At 39.3% G+C, this 21,908-nt stretch overlaps 1 protein-coding gene across 2 annotated transcripts in view; it reads left to right on the top strand.

The window, feature by feature from the left end:
- sorcs3a (sortilin related VPS10 domain containing receptor 3a) overlaps positions 1 to 21,908 on the top strand; it is a 265,119-nt gene that overhangs the window by 95,318 nt on the left and 147,893 nt on the right. For both annotated transcript variants that reach the window (XM_058641383.1, XM_058641384.1), the window contains exon 2: positions 11,701 to 11,768. In XM_058641383.1, coding sequence (XP_058497366.1) covers positions 11,701 to 11,768 — 68 coding nt within the window. The remainder of the gene's footprint in view (positions 1 to 11,700; positions 11,769 to 21,908) is intronic.

Genomic DNA, 21,908 nt, shown 5'->3' with positions numbered 1-21,908 from the left:
GTTTATTCATCGTCAACCTGGTGATGGACTAGTTGACAGATGAGGTCAGATAGAGTCTCTGTGGAGTATTTTGTTTGCAGATGATATCGTAATCTGAAGTGGGAGTAGGGGACAGGTGGAAGAGAGCCGGGAGAGATAGAAAGTAGGTTAACACATTAAATTATAAAAGATTCCATAATATGTTAGTGATGTTCACAATATCTATTTATTTTATTTAGTATGTATATTCACGTCCAACAAGGATTTAAACACACAGACGGAATAAGTGGACATAAAATAAAAGCTCTACACCACACCAGACACAAACACTAGAACAGGTGAACGTCACACGGTGCACCCTGGGAAATGATTATTCTGGGCCATAATAATAAATTGTACAGATAACCTAAACAGAGTACCAGCATCTTGTGAGAAGTGCTGGTATGCAAATAAAAGTGCCAGTGCCCAAAATAGAAAAATTGCCGGTACTGCGTAATGGACGGTTTCTGCCCACTTCAAGCACTGGTCTGCACATTCAAAATAGCGGCACAAGACGACCACGTTTCTGGTCCTTTGAATTATCAGAGAGGGGACAAAGTAAATTAAATAAAAAGGATGAAGATGCACATGTTATGTTTATGTTTGCAATTTTCGCACATGGATTAGTTCATTGTTCATGCAAGTAAATGGTCAAAAGACATTGTATAGACAACTATTTAAAAAAAAAAAAACATATACCAATAACATACTATTGTGAAGATATGTGTGTATTCTTTGATGACCACAGTTTTGCCATTCACTCACACATTCATATACTATACCTACTGTATGTGTCTTCCCCAGGGACACAGTGACATGCAGACTAGGAATTGAACCCACAAACTTCGCTCTTTCATTGAGTCACCGTCGCCCCGGTACAGAAATGTACTTGGTCTAACTGGTACAAACTTGTCTCTCATAAAGGTGCACTCTTTTAGTGTGTGTATCTTAATAATCGGTGTACTGCACTACATTTGTACGATTATAAAGAGAGACACGTTTTTCTTTTCATGTAAAAGTGCCACATTAAAATGATCATAGGTTACATTCTGGTGACGCCGTGGAAATTGTCCTGCCATGACTCTCCCTCCCTCCATCCCTTCATTTCAGGTAAATTGTCTTTCACACCAATTTTCTAAAACCATTATAAGAAGAAAATGCCATTTATAAGAAGAAAAAAAGAAAGAAAAATGTCCCCACTTGAAAAGGTGTCAGGTGTCCGTCACTTGACCATTAGCACAGACCATTAGCCCACCCGCCTCCTTCAGGCAATAAGTGGGTAATGGTTCTGTCAGTTATCAGCGTGTCACCTGGAACTGTGAAATAACATCAAGAATGGAAAAATATGAATCATCCAACACGTTATCATCCACCACAGCCTTTTATAACTCTCTTTGTATAACTGGTTCTTGTCAAACAGAGTTTTTGACTGCGCTGTACGAGCCTCGGGAACGGATATCCACCCTGAGCCACACAGGCTCCCTCTCTGTGGAAACTGCCAGTGGTCTCATGTTCGTCAATTACCAAAAAACACCTAATGAAGTGTTCACCTGCTCAAGTCTATCAGTATCTTAAGACAATTTTCAATGTTTTATTCCTCCCATACCTGACCAGGAGCTAACGTTTGTGTCACTTTGTCATCGACTCACTCTCCCGCACTAAAGTCCACCGAGAAAATTAGCGTTTTTAGCTCACAGGGACATGGGATTAGATTAGATTAGATTAGATTAGATTCGATTAGAAAAGATTAGATAGATCTCACGGTGGGGAAATTCACTTGTTACAGCAGCAAAAGGTAACAAGTGCAAAATAAAAAACGATAGATGATGCACAATATACGAACTATGTAAAGTGGCGTAAAAAAAAAAGTGCAGCAGCAAAGGATTATTGCACATGTATATACTTCATACTGAGAGGAAAGAGTGGAACTCATTTGTTAACGTAGTGTCATACCAAACATTTACCTGCATATAATGTGGTTTTTCGTGAAGCTGCTTTTCAGAAACCCAGGCTTGTGCTTCTTTCCAGCTGTGATGTTATTGTATATATAATGTCGTCTATGTACAGTGCCTTGAGATAATGTACGTTGGGATTTTGCACCGTACAACTACACTTGAATGGAATTGAATTGAATTGAATGGAGGCTGCAGCCTATGGAAATCATAGCACTGTGATACTGGTGAGGAGTGACGTGTAACAGCTATCTGCATGTGTTGCATTCACACCTGTTGATCTGAGGTACACACACGTGTTCATCTCAACTGAGACTACATTCACCTGCTGTTTTTATGCATGTGCTGGAATGTGAAGACACAAACACAGACTCAACACACGCCCAACAAACAGTAACTGCAATGTAGATCAGTTTCCCAGAGAAGGAAAAGGAAAGCATGCACTCACGCTATACTGAATCTATTCGTTCTGTGCCACAGTTTTCAGTTTTTCAAGGTATTGTCTGCTTCCTGTATACACAGTGGTGTTTTCTAATTAGCGAACATGTCGGGCTACGTTCTTATAAAAATAGTTCCCTCAGAGGAAGGGAAACTCTTTGAAAATCTCCCAGATTGCCGCTGTGGTCTCCAGCTGAATTAACCCTACATGTCATTAATGATAAGATGCAAAAACAGCAGATATGGAGAACAAAGGAAATCTTTGCTTCTGGCTTCTTCTTTTTTTTTTTTTTAGATTCTTTCTTTTCTGCTATCACTGATGTATTATTTTTACTGTGACATAAACTGAGTTTGTGTGTCGGTGCAGTTTCACTGCTATCTGCCTCCGTATGTTGGAGTAAGTTCTAGGAGTCCACGCGGGCTTTGTCTTCATTGCTCCCTCGCTTGCCCTTTGATAAGATCCAACCCCGGTTTGCAGGCTCCACAGCGCGGCAGATAGTTTTTGCTTCGCTTGACTTACGCTATAGTGCTGGCCTGAGAGACACAGATGCATCATGGGAGCTGGTGACAGAAATAACCACCTTCAAATAAAAACTGTTGATAACAAGACTGTTCTTTTTTTTTTTTCCCCCTTTGCTATTTGTTCAAAACAGTGTAGGATTCCATGAGCCTGAAATATTTTTAGAGATCTAGTCAAGCCCTAATTAGGTGTTAGGAACTGTCTTCATGCAGCAAACAACGTTGTGGGTGTGCTCCAAGGAGAACGTCATCTGAATTCTGCTGTTCTCTTTCATTTTTAGACCCATCATTAGGCACCATACAGCATCATTCAAAATGACAGCAGGTGTTTTCATCAGTTACGTCCTGTTACGTTGTGTACATGTCTGTAAACAAGACAAAAACTAACCATGGGAACAGCTGCGTATACCAGCGACACAAAGTCAGCGTAGCATGAGCTTAGAGAAACTGCATTGCACAACCCGAGCCACCCTCAGACCAAACTTCTTGTGATCCATTATGGATACGCACATACAAGGGAATACATCTTTCAGTCACTCTTTATGCATCTCCTCCCATGTTGTTGGACCGATCTCTCATTATCCTCCCACGATTGCACATGTATGATCAGGAAAAGCAGTCTTTTTTACATGCCATGCCATGTTTTCAAGTGCACAATGTGACAGATAAATTAATTATGCTCTGAAACGAGCATAAACACCCCCCCCCCCCCCCCCCCCCCTGCTTTTGACAAATTATTAATCTTCTTGCTGAAGGAAAATGGCTGTGAGCTTCTCTCGACTCTCAGAAACTATGCATCCAAAATGGCTGGAGGTCTTAGAGCTTTTGCAGCTGCTTTACAGACGGTTGTTATGGTAACTATGGTAAGTCATCAGAGCCGGGTAGGATGCCTGTGCTTATGTGAAATGGCTGCACTTGAAACTTTTTAGGGGGAAAGGGGAAGTCCACCGCGTAATATGACAGATTTATCTCAGCACACTGCAAAGGTTATTCCTGCCACGGTCTCTAGGTCCAGCTGAGGAGATAAAGATGACAGGCTCACAATCTCCTACCTGCCATGCAGACTCCTTGATTGGTTTATCAATTGACCTTGCAGCACTTTATTGATCCTGAAGCTCTTTCTTTAATGCTGTGTCGCTTTCTCAAAGCAGAAACTTATGTTGTACTACTCGAAAGATAAAGCAGTCAAATGAAGAGCCTCTGCTACAAAGTCCTATCTTCCACTTGAACAGTTCAACTCAGGCCACTTTAAATAAATAGCTCAACGTGATAGTTAAGTCCAAAAAGTAATCCATTCATTTCGACACCACTGATTTTGAGAGGGATTTCTCTTGATTTGCAATGCATTGTTGTTCAACACCCACTGAACTTAAAATTCATTTATTGAGCATCCTACCGTAAGTCTACTTTAGTGGCTTGAAATAAACAAGCAGGTGAAAAACAGGTCATTCATACGGAATATAGATGGTCTGTTAATCCCATCACTCTGCAAACAGTTTGATTTGAAATAAACAGATGAAAAGCAGCAATCATTGAGAAATCGAAGAACCTAAGATGTGCCCCCATTGTTCTTTCTTTATATATGTATTATTTGTTTTAAATATAAAAATGTCCACACCTTAAATTAAGTTTAACTCCAATAAGTAATAAAGTACTCCATGCTAATGTTAAAAATATAATCCTTCTATGATCTTCAGTCTCTCAGCTAAAGAGTTTTTTCCATCACTAATAACGTCTGTATGTCCACTCAATCTTTAAATTTCAATAATCTCAAATAATAAAAAAAACACTCCATTGGTGTGCTCTCTATAATCTGCTTCATGAATAATCTTCATAAAACAATTCTTAGTTAAAACTGGAATATTTCTACACATAATACACAACATATTTTCAAGGTTTTTTTTGTTTGATTACTAAATACCATAGATTTACTTTTCTTTATTTCAATCAAACCATTTTTTGTGTGCTTTTGCTAAGGTTTTTAAACTATTACCCAAACTAACAATTTGACCTATTCCCATACTGACTCTCTCAGTATTGTATTTATTATTTCAATTCAATATTCAATAAAATAATTACATTTTTGAACAAAAACTTTCTCCAGTATTTTTAGAAAAAAGGGTGAAACTTTGACACTGGTCTGTAATTGGTAGAGTTAAGTTTATCTCCAGTTTTAAATACTGCAATGACCTTTGTTGTTTTCATTCTTTTAGGAATTGTCCCTGTTTTCTTTCTTGCTTGCCGTGCTGGCAGCTTGAGACTGTGTATGAAAGATGAGCGATAGAAAACGTATGAAAGCGGGAATGAATGGAGCAATAGCAGCTTTGAGTGGGCATCGAGAATTAGAAAAGCGTTATAGATACAAACCATTTACTCTGTGCCACTCTTTTCTTTTTACACGCATTTTGTAAACTCATTTTTTAGCCAAGGTTTTTTATTATTAATAATTGTATGTTTACATGGATTCATCGAAAATAATAACGGTTCAGAAATGATTCATACGCTGCTTTTACACCATCTACGTGAACCCATGTTCATGTTCCTTTCCATTTAAATTCCCACTGTTAGTGTTCCATTAGATTTGCTGTATTAATACACTTGTTTGCATGAAAAGTCACTAGAATTCAGTCCATGTCGCAGATAAAGCTATCGCTTTAAAATTATTTTGGTAAAATTTGCGTATAAACGTCAGGATTTGAAATGCATCATCCAATTCAGCTGTGTCAATAAACTGGTCATCCCTGTAATACTTCCAAGTATTTTGATTTAACTGAACGTATATGAAACTCGATCCACTCCATATTCAAAACCGTCCCTTTTTATGTTCATTGACTTCCTGTCTTGAAAGGATTTCCTCTTCCTTGTCCACATAACTGTGCTCTTTCATGACAGTCCAGAGAGTCTATTATTGTATTTACACTGAACGTCAAATCACTTATTGGTGTTCTCCCCAGGAGCAGGAGAGCACCAATAAGTGATTGCAGCCTGCAGCATGGAAGTTCCCCCAGGTCGCCCTGAGGCTCGGCAGCTGGAGTCTCCATGGTCGTACCCGCGCAGACCTTCTGCTCCAGCACGGGGGTTGTTAAACTCCTCCATTAATTTCAGTCTTGCAGGGAAAATGATAAGTGATTTGATCTTTTCATTCCTTAAGTTCCAGTCTATATTTGCCTCACCAAATACTTATGCTGTGAAATCTTCATCAAAGTAAATCCTGCCGTCCTTCAGTTTGAAATCGTCTCTCAACACAGGGACTGCCAGCCATCGGTGGGAGTAAAGAAGGGCCTAAGAGAAACATCTGGAAGTAAGAAAAAACATAAAACAAAGGGAGAACAGTGTGTGAACAAGTCCTGAAGAACAGATGAATAAAAAAAGGGGCTTTAGTTGTGAGAAATTCTCAAGAGATGGTAAAATAGCAGCGGGGTGAGATGTGCGCCAACATGGAGAAAAGGGAACTAGGGAGATCCAGACACATGATGGATGGAATAAATAAGAGAGATGACTTCACTTAGGGGAAAATGAAGGGATGATGTGCTTCACGTAGGGAAAGATTGAGATAGAGAGCATGAGAGGGAGCTTGAAGAGCACAGTGATGGAAAGAGACTGTAAAGGGGGAAGGATGAAGCTGTCTGGAGTCTGGTCCAGAAGAGGCTCAGTGCTGCAGTCTCCTCTGTGCCCTTGTTGGGACGATAACACAAACAGCCACAGCACATTGTCGTAGGCTGTAAACACAACTTATGTTACACCTTAAAGTGAAAGTTAAGGGTTTTTGTATGAAGTACTGACACATAAAGAGTGCTGCCTGAAATGGTGAATAGAAATATTTAAGCTACTTGAAAAGGCTCAACTAATACATTTAATGTCAACTAAAATCCATGATATTGTAAGAATATGTTTACGGTGAAAAATATCAATAAGTGCTCTAAACACTGGCATATCACAAGAAGTTAATATTCAGGAAATAAAAGCTACAATTTCAACCATAAATTTACTCGCTTACTAGCTTTTGTCCTTTTTTGGAAAGATACATTATATTTCTAATATTTAACATTTATATAAATATTTCTGTTGTTCTCAAGAGTTTTAATTGTGCTGGGTGTTTGAGTCTTTACTGTCAAACTTACCAGAACACAAAAACAAACTCCTGTCGTGTCCTCTTATAGTCTCTCAATGTCTATGTGACAGTCACAACAACCCACTTCTTCTTCATTTTCCCATTGCACTACACTACATTGAGCAGCAGGTGAGATGGCTTGTTGTTTTGTGTACCCTCCCTTTTTTCTAATTTTCTTTTTTCACTCTCCATTGTCTCTTTTTGTATTTACAGTCTCTGTAGCAATCGCTTTCTCTTATTTGATATCACATCAACACATTACATATGAAACCGTCTTTAAAGGTTGTCACTGTCTATTCAATAAAAGCCTATTTGAAACATGTCTTACTCTCCTGCAACACAGTTCACCGATGAAATGTGTGTTTTAAGCTCACAGGAACAAGGAGCTCATCTAATCTACTACAGCCTTATTTGATAGGTTGTGTCACTTGGGTTGATCAGAACTAAGTATTTCAAAGTAGGGCATCTAAAATTCCTAATGGAGGCAGTAGTGGATGAACAATTCCTGTGTGTTGTGACGGTAAATCAGATTAAGAAAAAGGCTGTTTAACTGTCATATAAAGTAGTGAAAACTGTGACTCAAAACGCTGTTTCCATGTGAATAAAAACATCAATAGGATAAAAAAAAGCCCTTATATACAATGTACAACCTCTTATAACCACATTTAAAACAGTCTAAATATCCCTTTAATTACCTCCCTTACACCCAGTGCTGGCCTAAATGTAGGCAGTGTTAAAAGTATTTAATCTGCATGTGTGGTATTGGTCACTTATTACATTCGAAGTGATTACACATCTGTTCACTCTATGTTTGTTGTCTGTTGTCTGCAATGCTTATAAAGAGGCAGCCATATCCATTCAAGGCTGGAGAGAATGATTTCCTCCCCCGTAGCATGTTTTGACATGTGCATAATGATGCGTCTGTGTAGGACACATGCACTTGCGCTGCTGATGTCGGACGTGTTACCCTTAAGTGCTCGACCTGATGGAAACAGATAATGGTCACTGTCGCATTCAGACACTAATGTGTTTCACTGAGCGCCAGATCTGCAAGGCCAACCCTTTTCTTCTTCTCAGAATCAACACATGGTTGTGTTGATTCAAGGCGGAACCCTCTGTGGAACATGAGCGCACACTTTTGTAATTAAAAGACATAAAACAATGTATTCATGATACGAGGGTGTACCAAATCTGAAGGGATAGTTCAGGTAATTTGGAAATGTGTTTGCCCAAAGTGTACCTACTGGCCAGGAGCCAGCTCGCGCCAGGGATGATGCCAGGGGCCACACAGCTAGAAGGTCACCGGTTCAAATCCCAGTTTGACTGAGGGCCTTTCTGTTTGGAATGTGTTCTCCCCGTGTGCATGTGGGTTCTTTTCGGGTACTCTGGTTTCCTCCTACAGTCCAAAAGTGTGCAGATAGATAGATAGATAGATAGATAGATAGATAGATAGACAACTTTGGAATTTCTGTTTTATAGCTGCAAAATATCAGAGATGGTAGATATGTGCCAAATAAACAAGTAGAGAGAAAAAAATGATATATATTAATATAATCCAATATGAAAGAAGATAAAAAGAGCTATACAAAGAGCAACTAAAATATTAGAAGACAATGTAAATGTTCAACATATAAAACTCTACAAAATACAACATAAGCTTTAATATTTTAGGATTAAAGTTCATCTGCTTCAGCATTTCATCTGTTGACCACTCCTTTTCCCCAACTGACACATTGCTCGTGTTGTTAAAGGGAAAACAAGGCAACAGATCACAGCTGAGCTTCCTGTGTCAGATGCGTTCCAACCCCCCGACTCTTCATTTCAACCCATCGTTTGTTTCTATGTGTGATCTGTATAATTATTGCATCATCTCAAAGTGTATTTATCCACTTACCCTTAAGTGGAAAGCTTAATTTTCCCGCGCTGTCAGGCTTGTTTGTGTGGAAGGTTTCAGGTGATTTATTTTTCTGGCTTTGTCATTTTCACTTGACATAACTTCCCATAAACAGCTCTTTTGCCAATTGACAAAGTAATTGCTTAGCTGTTGACACGTTACTGAGGGGCGGGGGTGTCTAATCACTTCTAGATAATTATCAGTTCCAGCTGCCGTTTTGTTGTCGACTACCCTGACTCTTGTCTCCAGGCTACTGAAAGCTTGTTTTCAGCCGTATGTGTGTGTGTGTGTGTGAGTGTGACACTATCAATACTACAGCAGCGATTCATTTTGCAATCAAATTCAAAGAGAGCTGTCTTGTTCTGAATGGAACGTGTAAAGTGGGAAACTGTCAGCGCTAAAATGCTAAGAGTCTGAGCAGCGAGACACTTTTAATTGAACTTCTGAATCTCCTTTTTTTTTTAACTTTTATGTGTCACTTTGACGCTACCAGACTCATTTTTTTGGAATGAATTGTCAAACAAGATTATGTGTTTAAAGAGAAATGAAAACTTAGTTCATCTGATTCATCTCTTTCTTTTCTCTGTGCGTTCTGTTAAGTTAGTTTTTTTTAACAAATTTAACTTGGATGAGTAAGGAGTAAAGACCGGAATGAAACGTCATTCTAAATCCATCATATATGGCTGTCGGTGCTTTGTTTGCTAATAATTACTCTCGTTCTGCATGAATTAAACACTCCCCTTCATAACCTCCATTTAATCTGGCCTTACATATACTGTGTAGTATATGTAAGGCAATATGGTGTTGTATCAGTTACTGAGATAATTCTAGTCACTATTGGCTGTCCTATGCACAGTCATTACCCAAAGGTAATTAAAGGCATAGTTCAGATATTTTGAAGCATGATTAAAGGAGGCACTGATACTATATTCTATAGTATTAGTGCACGGGAGTGAGCGGTTTACAAAGTGACATAAACTCCAGTTTCAAGTTGAAAAATTAGGTGAAATTATTTTAGAAATTCAAGATAATTGCTGTTTTTCATTATCCCATAATAGGCCACCATTTTGGACCACCATGTTTTACAGGAGCCCACAGTGGACAAAGTGAATATGTTTTGATGTTAACCGAAGGCCACAAAGGTTCAACAACAAACTTGTAAGGGAAGAGTAAGGTGTGAGATATTCAACTGGTGAAGATAGATAGATGCAATTTTACACACTGTATTTTTCCAGATTATCTTTATTTGTATGCTAAAGTTTGACCGTGTTACTCTGTGTTTTAGGACATGAGAGAAATTAAGTTATGCTAATAACGTGTTTTTCGCCATAGTTGGGTAATTGCCATGGCAACGTGGCTAATGCAAGGGCACGGTGACACTTCAATTCAATAATTGCCAAGTAAACAAGCATTTAGTTGACACGTCAACAACTGACTTTTCACGTCAAGTTCTTCTGTAGTGACTCTTTTTTCTTAAATGTACCAATTTGTACGTCAATTACAACTGACTGAAGAGCATGAGCAGCTGTGGGAAAGCATGTAAATAAACACTGTTTTCCAGTGTCTTTTCTTTGCTAGGAAAACATTTTATGGCAAAGTGTTGTTTTCTTTTGGTTGGTGTAGTGCTTTTTTTCTTTTCATTAAAATACGCTGGTCCAGGAAGCATATGGCAACATTCTGAGGCATGCATGAATGCAATCTAATGAGACTCCAGCCTATCTCCTGAGTCTTTTTTTTTTTTTTACTAGAATCAGTCATATAATGTTGATTTAATAATTGATAGTAAGTTGTATTTCATCTCACAGGAGTGTTTTGTAGTCAGACCTCGGACTACAAATGGAATGCACCAGTTATACCAGGTTTGAATGGGGCTATAGCTGCCTCTTAGATTAGAGGTGAAATATCTGTAACTACATTTCTGAGGAAATTATCGTAAGAGTAGGAACACAGGTTATGTAACATGAACAGTATTTTTTTTTTTTTTCCATTACCATGTGGGTTATTTGACACGGGTTACTGCCTTCCCCTGGCAACAGAGTTGTGATGGTCCTCTCTGGAGAGGAGTATCGCGCCTGATCTCTGCTGATTTCATGGCACACTTGGCCTTCATGTTTTGTGATCCACTCTGAGGACTTCAGTGCTTAACAGTGTCCGCCTGCTGATTATCGCTCCAAAAAGCAACGCTGTGAACACAGACTTTTGGATCCGACTTTTCCACAGGGGCGTTGATGGCAGCATGTTCAATCTGAAAAAAAGAGAAGAAGTTTTGTATGCAGCATTAGTTTAACACTGCTAATTATATAAATTACTTCCTCCCAGCATGCTAATCTATCGCTCCCAGAACCTAAATGTTGTTGGTGGGAATTCAATTTAGATATTTTGTTCAAGGCCTGAAGTGATGCAGGCCACATTGGTTTCATTTAGAGTAAACAAACAACTGAGCTAATGTTCTCTGACCTGTATTTGAACTAGAATATGACACTGAAGCAGGTCAAACAACAGGTCAGGTAACAAGTGCAGATATACCATCACAGATGATTACATTACAGTACACAATTACATAAAGGGAAAGCTCCAGTGTGTTTTGAGAGTGAGATGGAAGAGAGAAAGTGTGACTTAACGTATGCCCCTCCATTATCCAGGATAGTTGTTTAGGAATCTCACACACATTTGTAAGCAGCAGAAAAAAATGATGATGATTTCACTGCCTCAAATACTTTGCTTTGATTTCCTTCTAAAGTGTGATGTTAAATTCCATGTCTCTACAGGTGATCCTGATTCTCACCAAGCTGTATGACTTCCATATTGGCAGCGTCACAGAGAGCACTCTTTGGAGGTGAGTACAGACAGAATTATACATTCATGACATATTTATGTCAGTCTCTTTGAGCACTTTACCTAGAGCTCGGAGAGCCAGAGATGAGAATTAGCTTTGCATGATGATGCTCTGATTGGTTGGATGTCTCCATCATTTTGATGTTGATGGTTGTATAATTGCCCACTCCTTCATTCACTTCAAGTATCAGTGTCTTTTCCCATCTCTCTGCAGTAACTATCTTGTTCTCACCAGCTCCTCTGGGCCTATTAACAGTATAGCACTTTAAGGGCCCCAGGGAAAAGGAACCTGGGGCCAATTACACAACCTCTAACTACCATTGTCTTGCTTTGAAAATTATGAAGAAGTCATTAAATTGTGAAGCTTTTGGCAGCAAGCTTAAGATGAGGCCTTGTTTATGCGCTTCCTGTCATGAAATAGCAGGTTATAGAGTTCTGTTGTTGACCAATAGTGGTCAACTATTAATACCTATATAATACCTTGGAAATTGTAATTGGAGCTGAGAATGATGTCACACCTGAGTTAAGTGCATTCCGCCTTGCGCAAGTCTTCACATAACATGATGTTATAGCTAACTACCAAACACATCTATTTTACCTGATATTCTTATTATATGGTATTTAATTCACACACAAAAAAACACATGACACAAAAAAGACAGAAGCGCTAAAAAAAAATGAGTGTTTAATGTTTTAATATAAACATTAAACAATGTTTATACTAGCAGCAGTCATATTGAATTGTGAAAATGTGCCAAAAATGGGATTGGAATTACAAATGCAAGGGGTGCTCCAATTTAAACTTCTTACTTCCTACTGAGTACTGTATATAACAGTGGCATAAACGCTGTGTCAGAAAAACAGTTGAATGAAGCTGCACTGCTGTTACTTCCTCATTGTCTTGCTTGTCAAGTTGAAATTATTTGTCTGAAGAACTTAAGACCATGGCTGCAACCATTACTTGGGTAAAATCATTGCTTCTCTTGTCTTATTTCAGCTTCTTTAAAGTGAATCTTTTCTGGTTTCTTGGCTCCATATAAAATATAACTTTCACAGACTCACTGTACACGCATGTACAACATATTATACAAACCTACACACACAAAACCTTACACACATAAAATCATACATTCAATCTGTCCAAACTGATAAAATACATAGAGTTGTTTTTCTTGACTCAGATAACCTACACATACATGTATACATAAAGTATCTTGAGTATAGCCTGATAAGTGAGAACATTAGATGTAACTTTTGCCCACCTTGGATACTTCAACAATTCTAAGAGCATCATTATAAGACAAATCTTAAGACAAAACAAGACAGTTGGAAACATCTTTCGGCTCACCAGCCTTGTCCACGTTGCTTGACATGTTGGAATGCACCTGGTCATGCCTTGTCAGACACTACACTCAGGTCAGTTGGTGCAGGAGGATATTTTCCATTATTTTCTTCAGTTTTAACTGTTGTACCTCACTAACACACACACCTCTGAAGCTATGTTGTAAAGTGTAAAAACACACAAGTAAAAAAAAAAAGATGTGTAACACATCCCTGCTGAGTTGAAACTGCATGCAACCTATTTTCACATCTGAATAGGTTGTATAACAGTCTGTTATTCCTTTGCTTCAGTTGGGAGATGATCGCATACACAGGAAACCTGCTCCCTGGCTATTTTGGACAGTTTTTTTAAGAGACTTTTAGGTATTTGATCATGCTCCAAAATCCCTCCCCCATACTGCAATATTGTCATCTTGACATAGCAACTGTAACTAAGCAAGTAGGTGTCCAAGCTTGGGAATTCTCAATCTGAAGTACTGGTACAAGCAAAAGTGAAGAGTTAAGTTAAGAAGTGTTTAAAACCTGTAATATCCTAAATGTCATTTAGGTTGGTGTTTGTGTAAGTCTATGAGAAAAAATGCCTATTTCTCACTTGATTTGTAACAGTTGTGTTTGGTTGATTATTTCTTTGTTGTAACAATGCTTATTGGCACAACAGCGTAAAGCGTTGTAACGCCTGTTTATTTCTCTTTGAAATTTTGCCACATTTGTAAGGAACATACATTTGTGGGTTGAGCAGCAGAGTTGAGTATGTGGGTTGCGCCCATGAAAAACTTGCCAACTCTTCCCTGCCAATGACAAACAGCTTATTTTGCAATTGTCTCTTGGATGATTGAAGTCTGAAGAAACAAGACATATTGGCAATTTATTCATTTAACAAACAAGGGCCTCAGTAGCATGTGTAAGAACCACACACAGCCACAACAGCCTGAATAAGCCAACAACGTATCATACTTGAAATATCTCCTCTGATTTATCACAAATTTGGCCAGTGTAGTTTTAAGACTTCACTTTGTCATTAAAAGCTGTTGAAGGTTATTTAAAGGGTGTGTTTCTGGTGTTTTGTCGTGGTGATGTTTCACCAGGTAACAGGAAGTTTGCTAGATTTCTAAAGTACATCTTTCAATCTGTACCAAGATTCACAAGTTTGATCAGAGTCCCAGCTTTTACACAAATACACATCTTTATTGAACCAGGTAAAAGACCCATTGACAAGTTCAGTCCGAACATGTGGAACAGTCAAAGGAAAGATGTCACTGAAGCGTAAGGGGTCGTGGTGTTGCAGAAAGATACATACATAGGAGGGAACTTATCCAAGAAGAGCCATATAAATCTGAGTCAGTCAGTGTGTGTATATCTGCGTACACGCAACAAAGGCCAGCCAGATCTCAGATATAGTTCACAGTGATGTGTGAAGTGATTGCAACCAGTTATGAAATGCAGGGCACAGTGCTCGACAGAATTCAAAGACTGGAGACATTTGGCTGGAGCACTCGTATACAAGAAGTCACCATAACCAATCAAAGGTAAGACGGTGGCTGATGCAAGAAGTTTCTGAGATCTGAGGGAGACTTATGGAAGATTTATTTCGATAGTAGAGGCCAAGCTTCACTTTCAGTTTTCATATCAGGTGTACAATGTGTGCTTTAAATGAAAGCCATTGATCAATAATGCCCAGATACTATAGTAGCTGGAAACTAATTCTATCGATTTGGTTTGAGCAGTTAAGATTCAACAGTATCAAATGCCTTTGACAAATAGATAAAAAAGGGCTGCACAGTGTTGTTTAGAATCCAGAGCCTTAATAAAAAGTGTGGTAACACTTTAGATTAGGGAACATACATACACAACATATTCATCATTAATTAGTTGCTTATTAGCATGCATATTAGTAACATATTGGCTCTTCATTTTGAAGTACTTATTAATGCCTTATTCTGCATGGCCTTATTATACAACCAGTAAGCTATTAACTAAGAGTTTTCCCTCAATAACCTCAGAATTATTGCTTATTAGTAGTAAGAAAGGAAGTTGTTGTATATGAATTACAATCTCAATATGCTTTGCTTAGTATGAAACTTTATAAGGTGGTAGTAAAAATGTTGTTGAAATTTAAGAATTTCTTCAGTTGATTACTGATTAATTTAATTATTTTTTTAAGTTTTCACCAGGATACATAAATTAGAAATTGGCAGTAATAAGTATAAAAGTGGTCTTCCAGACTTTTGCAATTTTTTATGCTATGTGAACCTCAGAGGTAGAGACAGGTGTAAAGTGCAAAGTACAGATTTTCGAATTATTGTTTTCTGTTGGAAATGTTTTTTATTTAAATCAGGGTTTAAATATTTGTGTACAAATCTGCTTGTTCTTTAAGGTAATTCAGCATTGCTGATCAGTTAATCCGATTAATATAATCTTTGACTAAGAAATTTGGAAGTTGATTTGCTGGTGAAGAGTCAGAAGAAGACTTCACTGACGTACAACTCTGACTTGCTACATTTGTTTTGCAGCTGTCGAAAATGGAGCCAGTCTATCTCTGTCTTACTTTACCTTCCCCTGGCCGAGGCAGCAGCCCTGTCTTTAAGAACATTCTTTTCTGGAAAAAAACTAAAGATTGTTTCGCCCCTTTCACCCTCAATTAATAAAAGGGTGCACATTTATTAATGAGTCTCAAGAATTCATGATAGAAGTACCTCCAAGCCAGTTCGACATCGTCAAAAAAAAACAAAATACTACTTGAAGTTAGACAAATCATGTACAAAGGCTTGCTCATTAAAATGTTTCAGTCTTTGTCTTTTATGTAGAATTTGAGGCTTCGTTTTAGGAAGTTTGAAATTCCTATTAGTGAACGACAGCAAAAATGATCACTTAGGTCATTTGCAAAAACATCTATGCCAGTTTACTTATGGGGGACACTTGTTATAATAAGATCAAGCTGGGATATTTTATGTTACGTCGAGTTTGACTGTCTCATACTGATTTCCGGCTGTCTGACGATACAGTCAACCAGTCAAGATTTAGATCCCCCACTAGAAGACGCTCATTTGAGATTAACCCTGCAACAAGAAGGTGAGGGCCTCACTGCAGGCTGAGGGAGGTCTATAACAGCCCATGACTGTGAGGGACTGACCCTCAAGTTTCAGGGCAAGAAATTCAAATAGTCAACTAATAGACATAGAGTATAGGAGGGAAGCATGAAACGTTTTTTTGAAGATTGCCTGACAGTAGAAGTACAAGTGGGATAAAAAGTACTGACAATTTATCGTCATTATTTGACTTGACCAGGTGGAACAGTAAAGCATCATTGAGTGTAAAACTCTTTTTTTTAGGACAGAAATACACAATAGCTGAACCAGCTTAAAATGATTTAAAACTGAGATGGAGCACATTTTTGTGTACCATCACAGTTTTGACGTATAGTTCCAGTTCACCAAAACAAAACATACCAGGAACAGCATGAGTATGAGTTTCATTGTCACCGTCTCAAGGCAGATTTCTAGTGTTAAAAGACTTTTGAAGCAGCAGCTCTACAGGTGGCAGCGTGACAAAGCCACAGGACCTGGCAGCTAGCAGCTAACAGACTACAGTCGCTAAAAGGCTAATCAATGTCAGGCAGCCTGACATAGCGGTAGGGCCTAGCGACTAGCAGCTAACAGGCTACAACACCTAACAGGCTAATCAGCAGCTGTTAGCATGTTGGCTTGTCATCCAGCTCACAGCAGCTCACCTTGGCATGAGGATCCAGAACAGCAGCCAGCAGCTAACAGACTACAGTAGCTTAAAGGCTAATCAATGTCAGGCAGCCTGACATAGCGGCAGGGCCTAGCGACTAGCAGCTAACAGGCTACAACACCTAACAGGCTAATCAGCAGCCGTTAGCATGTTGGCTTGTCATCCAGCTCACAGCAGCTCACCTCGGCATGAGGATCCAGAACAGCAGCCAGCATCAACAGACAGCCCCAGAGTGGGGACTCCTCGCACCGGCATGGAGATAGACCGGCTACAGCACCCGATGGGGTCGACGAGGATGGCAGAAGAGACAGAAGAGACAGCATGAACACTCCATCAGCCTATAGCACAGAACCCGTCATGCAAAATCGTTGGACATCCACTTAGAGCACTTTCATCCCCGTGTAAGCAGCAGACTGAGGACAGCATGCAGGATTCTCCAGGACCCCCCATGCTCTGTTCCCAGAGATTGAGTGGCTCCCCTCAGGACGCTGGCTCTGCTATCCAGGATGCAGGACACAGAGGAGAGCGACCTTTGTCCGCGGGGCTGTTCAAGGTAGAGAAGCCTTTGAGTTGAGGCTTGACACCTCCCTGCACTGAAACCCGCCCTTGTTGCTGCCCTTGTTGCTGCCCAATTCCACCCGCAACAACCCTCACACTCATCTCACTATTCACCCAATCCCCCTGGGGACAAACAAAGTTTTGTGATTTTGAATTTGAAACTTATTATGTCAATTAAGAGTCACGGCCAGAAGAATTGTGCTCTTGCTACCAGGATAAGGTCGTGCTCACCCAAATTTGCTGAGCATGGTCTTCAGACTTGTCTAGTCTCTGGTAGATCAGCAGTGTCAACATTCTGAGTTATCCTCTGCCCCACTGCAATTTCTTTGCAACCCCAATAAGTGATGATTGGAATCACATACATAAATCGTGGCATGGCCATCGGAGCTAAACACACCGTGACAGTTCAACTCTGCAGGGAAGACACAATCAGGTGAAGTAACTTATCCATGGTGTGAGAGAACGGGGGGACATATCGCTTGGGTTGGAGATCAGTGTTACTGGCTGCACTCCCATCCCTGTCACTCACCCACGAGCCTGCTCTGAGGGGAGCAGCTGTCTGTCCACGCCTGAAATTCCACTTTCCAATTTAACACACATTAAAGAGAATTTGAGATACGGAGGATAGAAGTAGATGAAATTGAGGGAAGGCCATTTGATAAAGGGGTGAGAGGAGCAGTAAACATGAAAGGAAGTCTAGCACACGACTACTTTTTTTTTAGACATCCCTTGGCAGCAAGTAGGAACCTGACAGTCTCATGTCAGCTCGGGTCTATGATTTGTCTCTCTGTTGCTGGCTAATTGAGATCACAGCTCTGATGGAGTTTGAAGAAGAGCAGCTGGAGAGAGTCTTTATCACTTCAAAACATCACAAACGGCAGCTCTAACACGGCCGCTCCCCCCCCCCCCCCCCCCTCTATTTTGGCAAAGGTCAGAGCAGTGGCAAAGCATCAAACTATTGTCCAGTCAGTCTGTCAATTTTAATGAACACCATGACCTTAAACAATGATAGCTGATCAGTCAGGCTGTGCATAGTTTTTAAAGGAACCGTATGTGTGTGTGTGTGTGTGACGTGGAGTGGACTGAAATGAATGTGACTCATTTGTTGACAATAAATCAACCCACCAAAACAATTGGTCAAAGTTGTTCAGACTCTCTCTTCTCTGGAGTATTGTCCTTCTGTGGATGAGACATGTATCAAATGAGACAAGCCTTGTACCCATTTGCTTGTTTTCAAACTTGGGTAAATGAATGCCAACAACAAAGTCTGGTTATTTTTACCCTCCTTTCGCCATACAAATGTGACATATCCTACAAAAACAGGCCCAGCTGTTGTTTTCTCAGCTCTATGCAAGGAGTTAATTGACTGAGCTGTGCTCACAGTATGTTCCTGGAGTACCGTGTGCTATGAGATGATGTCGATCTGTTTTTGTACCACTGCATTTTAAAGTAGAAAAAGTACAGTCCTTTTGTCTTTATTCTGTGTTCCAACAACTTTGAGTCGGCTCTTGCTCTAATTAGAAATACACATTTTTATTATTAGAGATGTACGATGCACAGGACTACATGGCGGTGAAGTGGTCACCGGTTTGAATCCCAGTTCAACTATGCTCGCAGTATCGGTGGCGCCTTTTAAATCACTTCTTGAAACCCATTTTCATAGACTGACATCCTTGTGACTTTGTATTTTATTTGTTTAGTATTAATTTATGTATTTCTCATGGTACTTTTATTTCTTCTTGTAACTTTGGTCATTTGTCTACTGTTGTTGGATCACTTTTAATTCAACTGGTGGGGTAAATTACTTATAGGCAGCTTTGAAATTTCAGGCGGCTCCATGTGGACGTTCTTTCTTGAGCGAAAGGTTTTGCTATAATTAAGTGAACTCAGCGTCTCCTTTGATTAGTGTCCGTGAGCTTGACAGGCAGATGTCAACAGGCTCCATAACATGCAGTGACTGATATGGAAGACAAATAAAAAAAAAAAAAAATGACATTGAAGTTTATTTCAACTTGGTAACTGGGTGGGAGGCTGCAACTGGGTCACTTAGTGTCAGCCACAACTGGCATTGCTGACGTGAGTTTGTCTTGCTCACAGCCGCTTCATAAATAGTGTCACCATCCAGATACTCTACAGGGGTCTCAACTCAAATGACCTGGGGGCCACTGAGCATCTTGTCTGGCCGGTAGGGGGCCAGTGAAGTGAAAAAAAATTCCAACTTTTTGGGGGGCTGTTCAGGGGGGCTGGTGTTGATAGGGACCTATATATTGTTAACAATAAAAAAAATATATATGTATATTAAGCAAAAGTAATTTATTACTCAAAACAAACAAAAAACAAACATACAGAAGTAACTTCATATTGAGTGGTGGGCCACATGAAATTGATTGGAGCCGCAAGTTTGAGACACAAACCTATCATTGTACATTTAAATCCTATTCCATGTAGTCCTATAATGGTATTGTACATATACAAGTGTTGTTGTGTTTGGATTCTCTATTCAGACCATGAACATCCAAGTAATCCCATCTTGTGTAGTCCGCACACTCCCCATCTGTCCTGGTTGATTTGATCACATGCAGATTGCTCTAAGTATGAATAAATCCCATTTCTACACCGCCAACTACAAATCCAGCAAGCCCCTCGGCTGCTAACAGCATGAGGAATAAGGTGAGGCACCTGCTGAGGGTGATGAACCTGAGGAAAGCTGCAGGACCTCATGGCGTCTGTAGATCCTCTACAGTGAATGCCTCTATCAATAACAACCTCTATCAGCAGAAACCGGTCTGGGCTCACATCATTCAAGCCTCACACCTGTGTTAGACACACACCAGTTTGTGTACACAGCTAACAACTCTCCATGCTGCCCTCCCTCTTCTGGAGCAGCCGGCGAGCTATGATATGTGAGGCTGCTGTTTGTGAACTTAAGCTTGACGTTTAACACCATCCTTCCTCAAAGACTCATATTTATTCTCATATAGACATCGTTTTTCTACAAATTCTGTTGTAGTGATTGACAATAAAGACATTCTGGTTCTGATTCTTGAGCTGCATGGACACAGTCTGTCCTCAGGACGGATTAGAGACTGCCTCTTCATGTCACGTCCTCTGACCTGCTTCGGTTTGAGGTTTTTTTTCTTAACTGGGATCGGCACTCGTGTGTGAATTTATTCGTCGTGGCAGGGCGTTTGTCTGCAGTGGCTCCAGTGGAAATGTTGCAGCTCCCGGCTGAAGTGGTGTTATCTATGCGGTCTGAGATCAATCAATATGTGTGAAAATGAAGAACTCTCCCTCATTGTATTACTCTGTCAATGTGAAACGCTTTACCACCAATGGACATAAACTTTTTTTTTTTTTTTTTTCCTCGCGGGAAACTTTGCTGTGGTCCTTGTCACGTTTGTGCTACAGATACCAAATGATCAGGTGTTTGAGTCAACGTATTGTGATTCAATTGCTCTTATTTATGTCTTCAGCAAATGAATGACAGAGCATTCCTTTCGCTCGTCTTCCACTTGTAATGATATTTGGCATGAAATAAATCTTCGTAATGAGGTTAACTCCCTGAAATGAGTGTCACAGAAGATGACAGTGATTATCAAGTATCAGACAACTAGAGGGAAGTGTTTTTATTATAGCAGTCGGTTTATTAAAGCAGTGTTTCACAGACTGTTTAAGTATGGCAAACATCACGTCCCAGTTCATAAAATAAATCACGACAAAAGTAAATATATGCATATTTATTACTTTTTTTTTTGCTGCCAATTCCCTAAAACCTAATATTATTTTGAATAGATGGATCAGCAATGTCTAAGGAGCATGAGTTTGATAAATAAATATCCACTTAATGTGTGTAGCATGTGAAAGACTTAATAAATCATATTTATGAATGAGGCAGATTAATCATATTTATATGCAAACATTGTAAACATCTCTGCTACAGATGAACATTTACAGTTTCTGACCAATTTTCGTACAAGTGTGTGAGAGTAAATGTTCCACGTAAGCTCCATGTGCTGGGTTAATTAAACGTGTGTTTGAGCACTTAAATATAAATTGTATTTATTTTTTATTTATCACGTTAAAGTGACAGACAATAATTGATCCTAAGGGGTACTACTATAGGGGAATGGTGACTGCATGAGACTGCAGCATGAATTTCAAACAGGTCATTACGGCTTGAATGGGAAGTTTACACCCCACGCTATAAATATTATATAATTTTTTTTATAATAAGTGACGGCCCTATCCTCAAGAGCATATAATGTCTTTTTATTTTTATTTTTATATTTTTTTAATGTTCAAATTTCATGAAAAAATAGACAATGAAGTATGGCACTACAGAGTATAGTGCACAGTATATATACACTATATATAAAAGTATTCTATAAAGCAAACAATCTTCACTTTTGATATAAGTACGGTATAGACAGACATTCAATGTTAGTTAAAACACTGTCAAAGGAGAAAAAAAGTAATATATGATTTGCGGGGTCAACATTGTTGGAGAGGA

This window comes from Solea solea, chromosome 10, assembly GCF_958295425.1.
Source record: "Solea solea chromosome 10, fSolSol10.1, whole genome shotgun sequence".
In the NCBI taxonomy this organism is placed as follows: domain Eukaryota; kingdom Metazoa; phylum Chordata; class Actinopteri; order Pleuronectiformes; family Soleidae; genus Solea; species Solea solea.
The sequence above is the reverse complement of the archived record's forward strand: the minus strand, read 5'-3'. Positions and strand labels throughout refer to the sequence as shown.